The 14,630-nt window shown below is 39.2% G+C and overlaps 1 protein-coding gene across 3 annotated transcripts in view; it reads right to left on the bottom strand.

The window, feature by feature from the left end:
- Positions 1-7,768: 7,768 nt before the first annotated feature.
- LOC108140790 overlaps positions 7,769-14,630 on the bottom strand; it is a 46,856-nt gene continuing 39,994 nt past the window's right edge. For all 3 annotated transcript variants that reach the window (XM_017263783.2, XM_017263782.2, XM_017263784.2), the window contains 2 exons: positions 8,925-9,213; positions 7,769-8,832 (listed from right to left, as the gene is read on the bottom strand). In XM_017263783.2, coding sequence (XP_017119272.1) covers positions 8,516-8,832; positions 8,925-9,213 — 606 coding nt within the window. In that variant the 3' untranslated portion in view covers positions 7,769-8,515. The remainder of the gene's footprint in view (positions 8,833-8,924; positions 9,214-14,630) is intronic.

Here is a 14,630-nt window from a genome sequence, read left to right on the forward strand (position 1 = left end):
CTGGGCAAACATATCACAACAATTGGGTGTGCAACGCAACACTAACCAGGTCAACGGACAAAAACGAAACGTGGTCAGAAAAGTTGAAACTAATTATGTTAAAAGCTTTCGGCTGAGCCACGCCAAAAATTAGCGAAGTGTACGCCATCGGCAAAGGGAAAGAGGGCGTGACAGCAGCATAAACCGACCGCCGAGCAGCTAACCAAACAAAAAGCGAAGCATATTATACTAAATTAAATAAAAACACGCGACAAACGGAGTCGCGCCAAAAGGAGCACAATGGGCGGAAGTAAACATTAACACGGTCTACGGTTTTTTAAATAAATAATTTAATGACTTACAATGTGCCACAAAAATAAAACAAAAGAAACCATTAAACGCATTAGAAAGCTAAACAAATTATTTATAACATGAACTACAAATACGTGTTTCTTAAAAAAACATTTTAGTATGATTATATATATATATATATTTATATATATATTACAATTGTATATATATATTATTAATTACAATTCTACCAAATATTTATCTCTTAATAACACATTTTCATATGTTTAAATAGGAATTTTTAAGCACCTTAAGTCCATCAGCTTTAGTACTTACTATTTATAATTTAAGAAAATCAGATTTTTTATTTTTTTAATTTGATTATATATTTAAGAATGGTAATTCTTAATCTAATCTTAGCTTAAGCATGGGAGAATATCATAATCAAGTGCCATTAGATCTTAGACGAAAAAACGTTCTTGAAATTAAAATATTGGATTAAATATTATTATTTAATGATATTCAGTTATTATTTATTTCCAAAAGAATCCAAATTTAACCAATCTTGCCACTGTGCGGCGGAAGCAAATGTCAAAGGCGACGAAAACATTGTCAGAGCGCCAGGACGCTCTGGACTTTAATGAGCCGTGGCCACAGGACTGCAGAGACCTCTTGACGATGATTTTCATAAATTTAATTTGGGCCGCACCCCCCAACAACTGCCGGGGCCATACAGCAATTTGCATTTTAATCATACAAATTGAGCTCGGTCCGGCCGGAGACTTATTGAACCAGATTAAGGAAAGTAAGTGAGTCAATTGATGAAAAACGAGTACGTGCAGTCCCAGAACAATTGATTTGCCCCTTTGTGAAATCAAATTCCTGCTTTGAGGGCGTTGGGGGTGGTGTCGAAAGCAAATCAAAGTGAGATGCATTTCCCGTGTGGAAAGATACAAACTGGGGCCGAACCAAAAAAATTTGCATGCAAATTAGCAAAAGGGTAAAAACAGAAATTCGATCTTATTTAATTTGTATTCGTTTTAGTTTCAGCAGCAGTCAGTCGGTCGGATGCAAGACACAGACCCAGTTGGCTAGTCGACTTCCACTTCATTAGTTTGAAGTTCTGCTCAAAAGCAAATTTTTCAACTAGTTTGCCGAGGTTTTTTGTGCAGCGCGATTTCCCCAATCGCCCCCTGCCACTCCCCTTCACCATGTCCCGGTCGGGGCCAAAACGCAAACAAAAAGAATTCATTTTGTAGTACAAAAGAATTTCAATTGCAGTGCATACAAATTACTTTGTGTAAACTTTGTACAACTTGCTTGTGCATCTACTTGTGCTTGCTCTGGAGATGAGAAAACGCAAGGAGTCGGGTTGGGATTCAGGACTCGCGAATGTCCTAGCAACATGTGGCTGAGGGTTCGGCAAATCAAGTTCATAAATTTCTTTGCGAACACTCGTGTAGAAAAACGTCAGTTTACCAGAGAAAACAATCAATATATTGAATGAAATAGCACAAAATGTTATTACACGCATAGGGACTTTTTTTTAATGTACCTAGTTTTATATTTGCAGAAAAAGAAAAACATTTGCTGAACATTAATTTTAAATGACACACAACTTTAAAAATTTAAAATTATGCAAAGACAATAATCAAGTATATGTTTAAATTTGTAAGTATACATTCTTCCAACTCTAAATCAACAGGAGTTGGTATTTAACATTAAATACAAACTGAACAAAGTCCGGATCTTTTAAAAATGCTCTCTCCAAATTAAAATTCAAATTCAAACCAAAAACTGGCTTACATATTACTCCCTTTAACAGATTTATTCCTCGAGTGTAGTCACAAAATTTGAAACTAAATTGAAACAGAAGCAGGCAACGGCAGCAAATGTGGGCTGGCAAACATATGTAGACGCACTTAAGCCAACTCACACACCTAGCAGGCATAAATCATTTATTTGCAAATATGCATATTAAATATTCTATAAATTTATTGCCCGGCAGGCGCATAGGCCATAAAACAAAAGCCAAGGCAGGCCAAACAAAACCTTGTCAATGGACCTATGACCTGGTCACCCTCCCCCTCCCCCTCCCTACCCCCCTTCCCCAAAGCCGCAGTCATAAACAACTGGCCACTGCAGCTGCTTGTAACATGTGTTTGTCTATATACACATATATCTGGGTGTTTGGGCATTGTCGGTGTTGCACATTACAGATACTCCCGAACTCAGGACCCAAAGCATTTAAGCATTTGTACTACTAGCTGGAGCTATTTATCTTATTTAACGCTTCAAGTGCAAAATGTTTCTGCAAGAGATGCGAATTTATTGGACCTAAAGTGACCAGAAGGCTTACGAGTATAAATGTTCCGATGTATACACATATATATACGTAATAGTATATATATTTGAGAAGACGAAATATAGGTAAATGGCTGCCTAGCAAAAGTTTGCATCAAAACCTTTGGGCGAAAAGTTGTTTGTTTCTTTCTGCCGTACTTTCAACCGGAAATTGCGTTAAGTGTCCACTTAAGTTTCATACAATTAACTTTAACTTAGACTTTGGCAACTGCAACAGCAAGAGCAACAGAAATTGCAACTGCGGCAGCGACTTTAACGGCAACAGCAACTTGTTGGGCATTTTGCACAAGTTCAACGACTTTAGTTTGCTGCATTTTTACGAGAACGCGAATTTGTTGTACGCTCTGCATTCACCGAATTAAGCGAAAAGTTTGTTTTCAAAGTTGTTTGCCGTAATTTGTTTGTTTTGTGGGCCAAGCACAGAAATCATTAAAATTTAATTAGTGCGCAAATAGTTGACAAAGCAAGTGGATTGTGGATAGTCAAAGCGAAACAAGTTATTAAATTGTGAGCTTTTTCCAAAATGGAAAAAGAATCCCTTAATTCTCCCAAACTGGAGCGAAAACTAATAAAAAAGCAAACAACTTCGGAGCTATTCGATGGAAATAATGAAGAACGTGAGGCATTTGCCAGCTCTGGTTTAGTTGGCATATAAAATAGTCCTCCCCCATGCAGGACACATAAAAACAAATTTTATGACAAAAGTTTCGTCCTCGTTGTTTTTGCAGTGTGCGAGGCGGCGAATGAAAAACCAAACAAAAGTGTAAATAAATACAAAATAAATTTGATGAAAATTGTGCAGAAAAGTTCATTTAATATGGATTAAAAGTTTTCTTGTTGTCTGGGCGAATCGTGCGAGCTTGAACTCGCACTCGCACTCGAACTCAATGTCGAACTCCCCCGAGTGAGTATCTGTCTCTCCACGGCTTAATTCGATCTGATTTGATGGGCATGGGGACTTGAGAATAGCCCCGGCTCGGCTTTATGATGATTGGCATTGGCATGCGAGACCACTGTCACCATTAATTGGATTTTTAAGCAGTCGAATTCTGGATCCGGATTTCTATGCCGGAAAATAAGATAGTATGGAAGCTTCTGCTGCATAATGCATTACAACTATGTGCAAATTTCGATAACTCACAAGTTTGGAAATTCGTGCGCAAATTAAATTATGCTGTCACTTTCCAGACCACACCCCGGGTCTTTCCCACTTTCCACTCTTCCCCTCACCCCTTGCTTTCCCGCACACTTTTCCATTTTCCTCACAACACTCAGGCCACAGAAACTTTCTTTGCAAAGTGTCAAGTTTCAGTTGTCGTAGACGCTGCCGAAATTATTTTTTGAAGTTTATTACACGAAAGCGTGCGCGTGTCCAAGTGTCTCCCGCCCAGATATATGTACATTTATAATGGCAGCTCCTACTCCTGCTCATACTCATACTCCAGCTCCTACTCCAAATCCGAATCCCATCCTGTGTCGTGTGTGCTCCCCGGTGCTAAGAGATCGTTGACCAACCCCGCTCCAGAGTCATGGACATTGGTCAAACTTTGCGACACTCATTTGGAGCACTTGTCCGGCGCTGACAAAAGTTGTCCAGTGCAAATTCAATAAGGCGACATTTTGCTTAAACGAGGCAGGTTCAGCAAAAGTTTTCAGCTCGCCCCGAAAATCTTAAATGTTAAATGTTAATTTAATAAACCCTTTTTTCCGAGGCCCGAGGGTAAAATTAAGTTAGGGGGAGTTCGAAAAGCTTACCTGTACATGTCAAGCAACGCAAATGGGCTTACATACACTGAAGGAAAAATGTCCTACTCATACGATCTTAAGTTTCGTAGAGGGAAACATTTGGTTCGAGAAGTGCTCTGAGTCTGAGATTCCTGAGAGATTGACGTCATCTCCATTTTGTCAGCTGCTGCACTTCCGTGTGACTTTTTCCTCTCCTTGCGTGTATATATAATATATATAATGTTCCGATTCCTTTTCGGCCCACTGTGACTGGCACTCAAGGAATTGCCAACTGACAACAGGCTTTCAGTCCGTTCGAAGACATCACATCTCATTGCACAGTTTATTCATGAGACAGCAACACTTTTCTTAATAAGTCTTCATGTCTCCCGTCCATTGTAAATTGTCCAGCGCCCATGCCCAGTGTCCAGGCTGCGAATTCGGAATGAAAATGTCCATCTGGCATTGAGGTCCCGCATTTTGCCAATTTGCAGTTATGTGAAAAGTGTCACATCTGGCGCTGGCGGAGCCAGATGTGGGAGCTCAGCTACGCATTTATTTATTTGCCTGCGTCCTTTACTGCAACTGCAACGAGAATATTTTGCAATGAAAGGCAGGCCAACGGGCCAAGTAGTTTCGCTGTCAATTTAAATGAGTTCGAGGCGTGTCAAATGTGCCTACGGAACCCAAGATGCGTTTGAACCACATCGCTTATCGCGGATGCATTGTCATTATTCGTATTTATTGTGCACTCGTGCTGCCTCATTTGCGTTTTGCTTTAAGTGATGCAAATTTGCTCGGCGGTAACTTTAATACGGTCCCAGTCGAGTCCTTGCTCTATTAATCAGGGCACTCATGCACACTTAATGCACATTTTCGTTAATCACGCTCCATGCACATGGAACGCTTCTCGTCAGCACAAATTTTACCGTTAAGCGGCGATAAATATCAAGCATCCGCCGTGTGTGTATCACGTATATAGAGATTTTCCAGAAAACCCATTGGGAGTCCCTCAATCATCTATAATAGCAATGTGCCGGCTATTGAATGGGGAATTCAGCGGTGCTGCTACCTACCTTAGTTTCTGACCTTCGAAAAATAATATTATTCTTAATTTTAGTTAACTGAAAGTATACACTTAATACATATATATTTTGTATTTCATTATGGAAAATTTGTTATCTTATATATTTGTTATTTGCAAGCTAGCATTATTTTGTAACCGCTATTTTTTCAATATTGCTAAGCAATAATATGCATACCCATTTTTCAATGTTTGAGACAAGAAAGTCCTAATTTTATGACATTCAGATTACTCCACGGTGCATCCTGCACTGTGCACTCTGCTCTCAAAACTCTGCTCCATGATGTTGAAGCGAAAGTCAAGTGCCAGTCCCACAGGCACCAGCTAACTATAAATTTGAGCGGGAATCAATGGAATCAATTTACGCTGCTGGCCAGCACGATGTCTGCTTTATGCTGCAGCTTGAATGGGGACTGGGACTGGGATTCTGATGATAGGGAAGCGATGACGCGACAACAGCGTTAGTTGGCCATTTGAAATGCACACTTGACATCCTGCGACACGCAGGTCAGGAGGATGTCGCAGGATATCGTGAGAAAAGCAAACAGAGACCGCGCCACCACCTCCCGCCATACATATATGACAGTCAAAAATCAGGATTCAGGATAGCCAACAACCACCGACGATTGTGGCGGGGTTGAAAACATCATAAATAAATCAATTTGTAATTCGATGCGCGTAGCTAATTGATTTTAATTGTGCTCTGCGGTCTATCAAACTCAATTTGGTTCACCCTCTGCCCCGCTTTGGTGGATTTTATGCAGGACCTTTTCCAGGACACGTACTCGCTGCCGTCTAATGGCACGTAAATAGCCGCGGTCCAGTATTCAGTATACAGTTCCGATCCGGGAACACCAAGCACGGGACATGTGCATGCCTTTTCGATGTTGCAGTCATCTGCAATGCAAATTAGTTGACTTCAATTATCAGGCACTGCATCATTTCGCTGCAATTCAGCTACTGTTTCGCGCTGTTTTGCTATCAAAACAACTAGGTCCTCTCCGGCCAATGAAATAAAGTATCAAATTGGGCGTGGCAAAGCCTGCTGTTCCAGGAACCAAACATGCATGGAAAATGTTGATCGAATAATCGAAGGATCTTGTTGCGGTACATGAGAATGCCTGCTAATTGATGGATGTATATTAAGGCATTTAACACCCTTCTTCTAATTGGATACTTACCTAAATGAATAAGTTGCTTGAAAAATTTCAGAGATCAAATGTTTCCGTTTTTAAAATGATATAACAGCTATTTAGTAGCTTATACCAACTATAGATTTCAGCCTTTTTCAAATGCCATTGAAATATTTTTTTAAGTCGCTGTAACTAGCCCAAAAACTTTTTTACAAATTATTTGTTTGCAGAAGTACAATTGAATTGCATATTCCGGTTGTTTTGTCAACAATCCTTGTTGAAGCCAAGGATTTTCGGGATTTGCAACCGACGCAGAATCGCATTTCTGTAGAAGGCATTTAGATATATTTTGCTGTTATCATTTTCAGAGTGGTTGCCATTATTTTGGTGCTTGTTTGTTTGCAATTTAATTTAAATACACAAGCACTGAACTTTCCAGACGCTGGTCAAACGAATGGGAATTTAGATGTATTGTTATATTTACTCGTTTGTATTTGTTAACATGTTTTATGTTTTTTGTGGAAATCACGCACAATTCAAATGATTCTTTCGCTATGCAATTTTAAAAACAAGTATGCGTATGCTTTATGTGAGAGGCAAAACACGAAACAGGATCCTTATGTATATGTACATAGCTACAATTATTTGTGATAACAGCCAAAGAAAAACGAACCTCTTGGAAAAGGACTTCTCTCAGTCGCAATTGAAAAGAAATAACAAAGCTCGCTTCAATAATTTCGGAAAAGCGTCGGGAAAAACTAGGAAGCACAAAATATAATACAAAATGCGCATGCAGAACGGAAATGGCAAAAAACGAAGGAAAATTGCGGGAAAAGCGAAGCGGGAGTGTGCATTGCATTGTGTTAGATTCTACTTCTATATTTCTTTCAGATCTTCCGCTGCGTAACAGCAAGTTTTTTCACACTTTGGCAGGCAAACTAAATGCAGACAATAGACAGAAAGGGTGGGCTTAAAAAAAAAAACCATCCTTTGTTGCAAAAACGTTGAGTAAGAATTCTTAACGCCAAAAATCAACAGTGAAAATTTGTTGAATCGGAAAATCCCTTGGGTCACCGGTCAGAAATCCTACCTAAAACAGAGGAAAACGAATAAAGTGATTTAAACTTACCTCAAAATAATCAAAAATAAAAAATATATCAATCCTGCCAATAGAAAAATAACAGGAGCATAATTAAAATTAACACACATTTTATTTAATTTCACCACCATTTACAATATGCCCATACAAGGCTTTGATTTATTTATTTTAAATATAATTAATTTAATATGTTTCTTTAAATATATTTTACACACATTTTCCTCGTCTTTCGAACACACTCCTTTGATTTTTGGCTTTGCTTTGTTTTTTGGTTTGGTTTATTATTCTGTTTTTTTGCACATTAAAAGTAGAATCGGTAATCTCATGTACTTATCATATTCTCATTTTGCTTCATCGTTTTTGTGTAAACATTTATAGTTGAATTGTGTACGTCCTGCTTTATAAGTTTTTAACTCTTCTGTTCTGCTGGCCAACCTCCAGTTTTGTTTTTTTACGACTAGGCTAGTTTATAAATCTTTGCTTAAACTTAATTTGTTTTTTCTCTTTAGCTCGCTAGTAGACACCACATCTCTAAGTGCGGTTTTTTGGTGTAAAATACAAATCAACATGAAAAGCAGTCATCAAAAGAAGATCCTTGAAATCAACAAAGTAAGGGTATTTACTAGACCTGTTTAAATAATAAATGTTGAACTGATGGGAAATAAATTTGTATCTGAAAACTTCAACTGCCATCTGAAATGGTTTATAACTACTAGAATGACTTTTAGTATTTATTTTTCATTTTATTTTCACTTAAGTACTTATTAATTTTCCAGGTCCAGTAAATTCCCAATATATATTTTGAATAACTTAGGGCTTTAACTAAGTGGTAGCACACGCCTAGGCCAGGTTTTCTGTCTGTGATTTTGGCCAGGCCAGTTGCTGTCTTGACGCCTTGGAGGCGCTACAGCAGGACAAAAGAGCTGGACGCCGCTCCCCTCGCTCCTTGGAATGTGCCATCGAATGCCCGACTGCCGACTGCTGGCTGGCATCGCAGGTCTCAAATGCAACCTCAATTAGCCGGAATAATCCAGCCAGCATGGCCATTATGAACGGCGCCATATAGACGCCGGGCAGAAGTCGCGATGCCGTCGATGCCGAAGTCGAGAAATACGAGCTGAAAAAGTTCTTCAGGCTCGAGTCGGATGAGAGCGTAACTGCAAGCGGAAAACCGGAAGGGCCGGAGAAAAACCGGAAACGGAAGTCAGTTGGTTCTTTCGTAATTGACTGAAGGCCATAGGAAACTTACCACGTGCCGGTACCGGATCCTTCTGGGGTGTGCCCAACTCAATCTCCTTGTACTCCTGGTACAGATCCCCGATTTGCGCCGAGCAGCGCAGGAGTAATCCTCCCGGATTCGGGTTCGGGGCATAAACCGGTCCGCCGTGCCCGTACACCGAATTCAGACCGTAGGCGCTATTGTAGATGGCCGGATTCACACTGGAAAAGTGAACTCCTTGTAGCTGCAGCTTCAGCGAGATCCGTGATGCAATCAGATTATCTATGGTGCGTATGTACTGGGTCTCCACATTGGTTATCTATAAAAAAAAGTGTAACAAAGTGGTTCAAAAGTTTAGTTTATTCGTATTTAAATCATAAAGAAAATTTTCGATATTGTTATTTTTGGTAAAAGACATGTAAATGTGATCTACTTGAACTATTTTTACGGATTACAAAAGAATATAAAACATTTAAAAGTTTAAATTTATTCAAAACGGTACATAAACTTTCACATGTAAGTCAAGTTTAAAATATAAATTTCAATAATATTTTGAATATGCAAAAAAAATACTATTAATTGCTTTAAAACTATGTGTGTTTCAAAAGCTCCGTTTTAGAGCTAGAGTTTTAAACTCCAAATACCTTGCAGAATCTTAACTAAAACTTCGTTTAAATTAACCTGATATGATTTTTAGAATATTATGACCAGGCATTGAGAGACAATCCGTTAGAGATTTGTCCTTTAAAGTCTTATCCTGATTTAAAGTAATGTTTTTCTCAGTGCTTAGGGAAGCGTACAAGAGGATTATAATTTTAGACTGCGCCTGCTTATTTTACGCTCGCAAATGCATTTGCATATTTTAAGGCGCCCGAGGGGCTTGTGGCGGGCAGAGGCTCCAGCATTTGGCAACGTTTAGCCCTCACGCTCGTAATACTTTTGTTTGTACTTCTCCTTTTGGCCGTTTGGACGGACCGAGCCGAAGGAAAAAACTTTTGCCAGCCAGCATCTTGTCGCCATTTGCAAGTTGGCACAGTTTGCCAAAGAGCAGTGACGGCACGGGAGGGGACTTTTAGAGGGCGGAGCATCAGGGCAGTCGGGGGATTTGCCACATGTGCTGGGAGACACTTCTGTATGCATGGAAATTATGTATCAAGGAACTTTATCTGTGTTAATGCAATGCAGCAAAAAGCAGCGGCGTCTGAGCACAACACAAACACAAAATGGAAAGAAAAAATGAGTTAGAAACTTAACCCACCAGAAATATGCCCTTCAAAAGAAACCAAACTTTAGTAAAAATGTTTTAAATGCTATAACAATTTGAAGTAAATGAGAAGTTATGTTATATAATAATGAAGATTGTAAACGCTTTGAAAGCTAATCAGGTATGTTGAAGTAGCTTAACCCTTAAGATTTTTCGATGACTTAAAGCTACATTTTAATCTTTACTTGTTGCACTTGTTTTTTTATATGAGGCTGGCTTTCCCAAGTCCATTTCTGGACATAGTTCAAGAGTTTATATTGTTACAAACATTTTTTTTTCAAAGTGTACTTAATAAGTTTGAAAACAATATACCCCGCCAACTTCAAAAGCAGTGATGAAAAAAGAAGCCGGAAGCTCCACACAATTGCACACATTAGTGGCTGCACGGACTGCAGCCAGGATATGGAGCTTGGGACATTGAACATGACCAGCACAGCAAAGCTAAAAAACGAAGAGGACCAAAATTGCGACACATTTGACGAAATTGTTAGCCAGTTGTGTGCCGGCGTTGGCGGCTTTTCTGAGCCTTTAGTTCGGTGCTTCCGTTTGCAACTTCTGTTTGGAACTGTAATTCTTATGCGCCATTTCTGCCTTTCATTTGGCCTGCATTCGTATTGGTCGTCATCCGCATTCGCATCCGCATCCAAATCTTTTTCTGCATCCCAGGCCATGTCCATGTCCTTGCTGCGTAAGTCCACTTTATTTGCGCCAGCTCTAAGATGCTTAAACTTGCATTTGGCTTAAATGCTGCCAGCAGCTCCTTCATGCGAGAACAGCTTTTATGCTTAATGGCAGTTATTTAGTGCAATTCACTGTAAAATTGTTGCCATAGGAGATTCTGCCACTCGCCATCGCCAAGTCTCTTTCCTCTGTGTGTGCGAAAGGATTTGCGCTTTGATAAATAATTTTTCCCCATACGCATGTGCATGCCAAAGAGCAGATGTTTAAACAGCACAACAAAAATTCTCCTTCCATTTGCGTATTTTTCTTGCCAGTTTTCTTTATTTTTTTTCCTTGGATCTCTGGCATACATGGAAATGATATATTTTTAATAGTTGTCTCTGAAGAATTCAGGACCAAAACTTATGTGTGAATTTCGGAAACGGTTGCATTTTGTTTTGCAGCTTAGCAGCAGTTTTGTAAAATGTCAAAACTAATGGAGAATGGGTCCCAGATAAGCCCGAAATAAAGCCACTTTATGAGACACAGACACTCTGGATCGCCTGTTTTGTTGTGAAACCCATACAAGTAATCTGCCTTTTGCTTTATTTTATTTATTGCTTGAATAGCACACATTTTTGACATTTTAGGCTAAGTTAAGTTTCACAGGTATTTATTATTTTAAAACTTTTGCCTCTACTAGAAGTTCAAAGAGAGATTGAATTAAGAAAATCTTTGGATTACTGCAACTTTTTCTTAACACCTATCCTTAATTTATTGCTGTAGTGTTGTACCTTTTATAATTATTTTATTAATACAACAATTTATACCAACTCATATTTTGCATTTACTTATTTTCTCCACTCAATCAAATAAAAGTTAGTTTCTTTTTCTATAAGCTCGCTCTATAATGTATTTTTTCCAAATGTATTTTGTGCATTTGAAATATTTCACCAGCAACAGATTTTTCGTTTTAACTCATTTATTTGGTAACAGAACTGAATAATATCTGAAATTTTAGGTTTTTACCAATTTCATTCCCCAGTGACACTTTGTCTGCAGGCATAAATTTCCATGCGTTCGTTCAACCGAAACCCGGCTGGCTCCACCCTCCCAGACGATCCAAAAATACAATAAATATATTTTATATTTATCCAATATAGTGCACAATTTGTCCCTTAGCCTTATATGCATGCGTTTGTGTGTCCAATGCATTGCCGGCGTATCAATAACATATAAATTGCGGATAGCACTGCAATATCTCTGCGAATGGTTATTGGTAACTGGTGGCTGGTTTACTGGCTGCCAAGAGTGCTCGGAGGTATGGCATACATAGTAGGACAGCAAAAACTATGGCACAAAGGATCTGCCAACTGCTGGCTGCGAAGCTTTTTTCAATTTTCCGCTAAATTTGGCAGGGCTCAAGTGCTATTTGTCTTCATTAATGCGAATGCGCCTAGAAGTTTGGCAAGCGCCCCTGAAAGATTCCGACGTTCTTCCGTCCGTTCGTTCAACCCTGATGATGGCAAGTTCTGCGTGGCATTTTTAAGCCGACGCCAAATGACATGCAGCAGTTATTAATTGGCAATTTACATGCCGAATGATTAATGCCTGGGCCCCAGGGCGGAAACGCCAGGAGACCGAAATGGAGCCACAGCAGCAGTCTTAAACCGAAGGCACATATGTCACCGGGTCCGGGGTGGATGTAAAAAGGTACACATGCGGCAAAAATAGTAGCTGAATATGAGGGGGAACACATATTGATTGTTGTAACACATATAAATTAAACATTATTTGAATTGCTCGTTTCTAAAGTCAAATTTGTTCCTATGCTATCGTTACTATTTCATAGCAACTTTAATATTGTTAAAATCTCTGTACTATATTAGTAATAACATAGTATAAATTTATTTATATTGTTATATAGTTTGTAAGGGACTAAACAATAAAATAAAACATTGAAGTTGTGTTATTTATTTTAAATATTTGTTTTCAACTTTTTCATAAAACGAAGATTTTTTAAAATATTATTTACAATACAATACATTTATTTTATAAGGACGATTCCAAATGTCCAATTTTGCAGAAAGGAAATCATTATTTAATATAAATGCAAATTTTTTAATTGACTGTTACTATTTTTAAGGTGCCAATTTGTTGAAATTCCCCTTAGTTTGTATTTTCTCCTGGAAAATTGGTTCCTATTATTATGGTGACCGCTGCTGTTCGTTGGTTGAAATGATTTTTCGAGCGTTGGAAGTGAGAGAGTTTTGTGTCCGGACCTCTTGCAAATTACTCCTGTGGCATTTCACCGCAAAAACTTTTGTCAACAGAAAGTTGTGGCTCCTTGCCGGCGCACCTTTTAACTTAAACTTTCCAGGAAATGTAGGAAGTGCCTGAGTGTGTGCGTGGATGTGTTTTCCGGCAACACAACCCCTTCGCCCCTTTGCCCCCTCCGTCATGTTGATTTGCACAGCATGAAATATTCATTTGTTGCCTGTGATCGGCAATTGTAATATATCTTCCTCCTGCGGTATCGGTTTCTACTCAATTTTAGTCAATGTCTGCCACGTTTGCTTACTGTTTGTTGTCTCTCTGCCATTGGCTGCCATTGCCAAAAGCTGTCGATGTCCTTGCAGCCCCTTGTGCCCCCTTCCATGCCCATGCTCCTTAACACCCCGTGACGCGCCCCTTAACCCGCAGCAGCTCACCGCACAGCATCATTGGCATTTGGAGAGGCATTGCCGATAAGCTATCATTTCATTTCCAGGCAACACAACCCGTTTGAATATTCTCTCGAAAATTCCCCTTCGTTCCGGCAGCGAGTTATTGCGGTGCAAATGATTTGAATTCATTTATTATGTTTAATGCGAGCTTGCCAAGTGCGCTTCTGGAATGTGGCAACCATTTTTCACCGGCATTGACAACACTACAGCCGCTTGAAGACTAATAGAGAGGGTTTCCTTAAAGGGGATTTTTACTAATAAAATCAGGAACCAGAAACGGGATGATGTATCTCTTTATTTGAGTTCTAGCCCAGCCTTCAGACCATATATTTCGTAGAAATATATCAGAGGTTGCATTCTGAAAGTGGGCTTAGACTAATTAAGTTAGCATCAGGAATTTTCTCATTAAAACTTATTCTCGAAATGTTTCTCAACATTTCCTAAATTCCATTGTTGAGTGAATTCGTTTTTAAGAGAGGAGAATATTAAACTTAAATTCTGTGCAGTCCACACACGCACTGTTTGGATTTGTTTTTCATCCATCATAATATTTTCTCAACCGCAAACCAATTGGAAGCCTTTGTGATAGAAAATTATGCATTCAACCTAAACTAAACCCGTACCATAAACAATTTTGCCAACCGCTCTGAAGGACTCATCTTTGGAATAGCAAGCAGCTCGAAAATCAAAAGGGATATAAGTGCACTTGCACTTACTGTTGAATGGTAAAAGAATGAAAAAAACGTGGGCAACCTGTTAAGCACGTGGATGCAGGATTCACAGACTCCTTAGTTTCGAGTGCCTCTGGCTCAGACACAACCCCTTTCAACCACAAATAGAGTAAAAACAGAAGTCTTGCCTTGACCGATTCTGAACCTGAACTGTTCTTGACATCGGGGCCTTGGTCGAAATTATAAGCATGAAAGTAAAGAAGAGCGAGCATGTGGCATGCATATTCATAACATTGCAAGGGAAGAGCTCGCAGGACAACAATGGCAACACAACAGCAACCAAAAGTGAAAATCCACACGGAATTACAGCCACGAGAGTTGTAGAAGGAGCTAGCAAACATCAGCTTCTGCTGCT

The sequence above is a fragment of the Drosophila elegans genome, unplaced genomic scaffold (assembly GCF_018152505.1).
Source record: "Drosophila elegans isolate 14027-0461.03 unplaced genomic scaffold, ASM1815250v1 contig_476, whole genome shotgun sequence".
Taxonomy (NCBI): Eukaryota; Metazoa; Arthropoda; class Insecta; order Diptera; family Drosophilidae; genus Drosophila; species Drosophila elegans.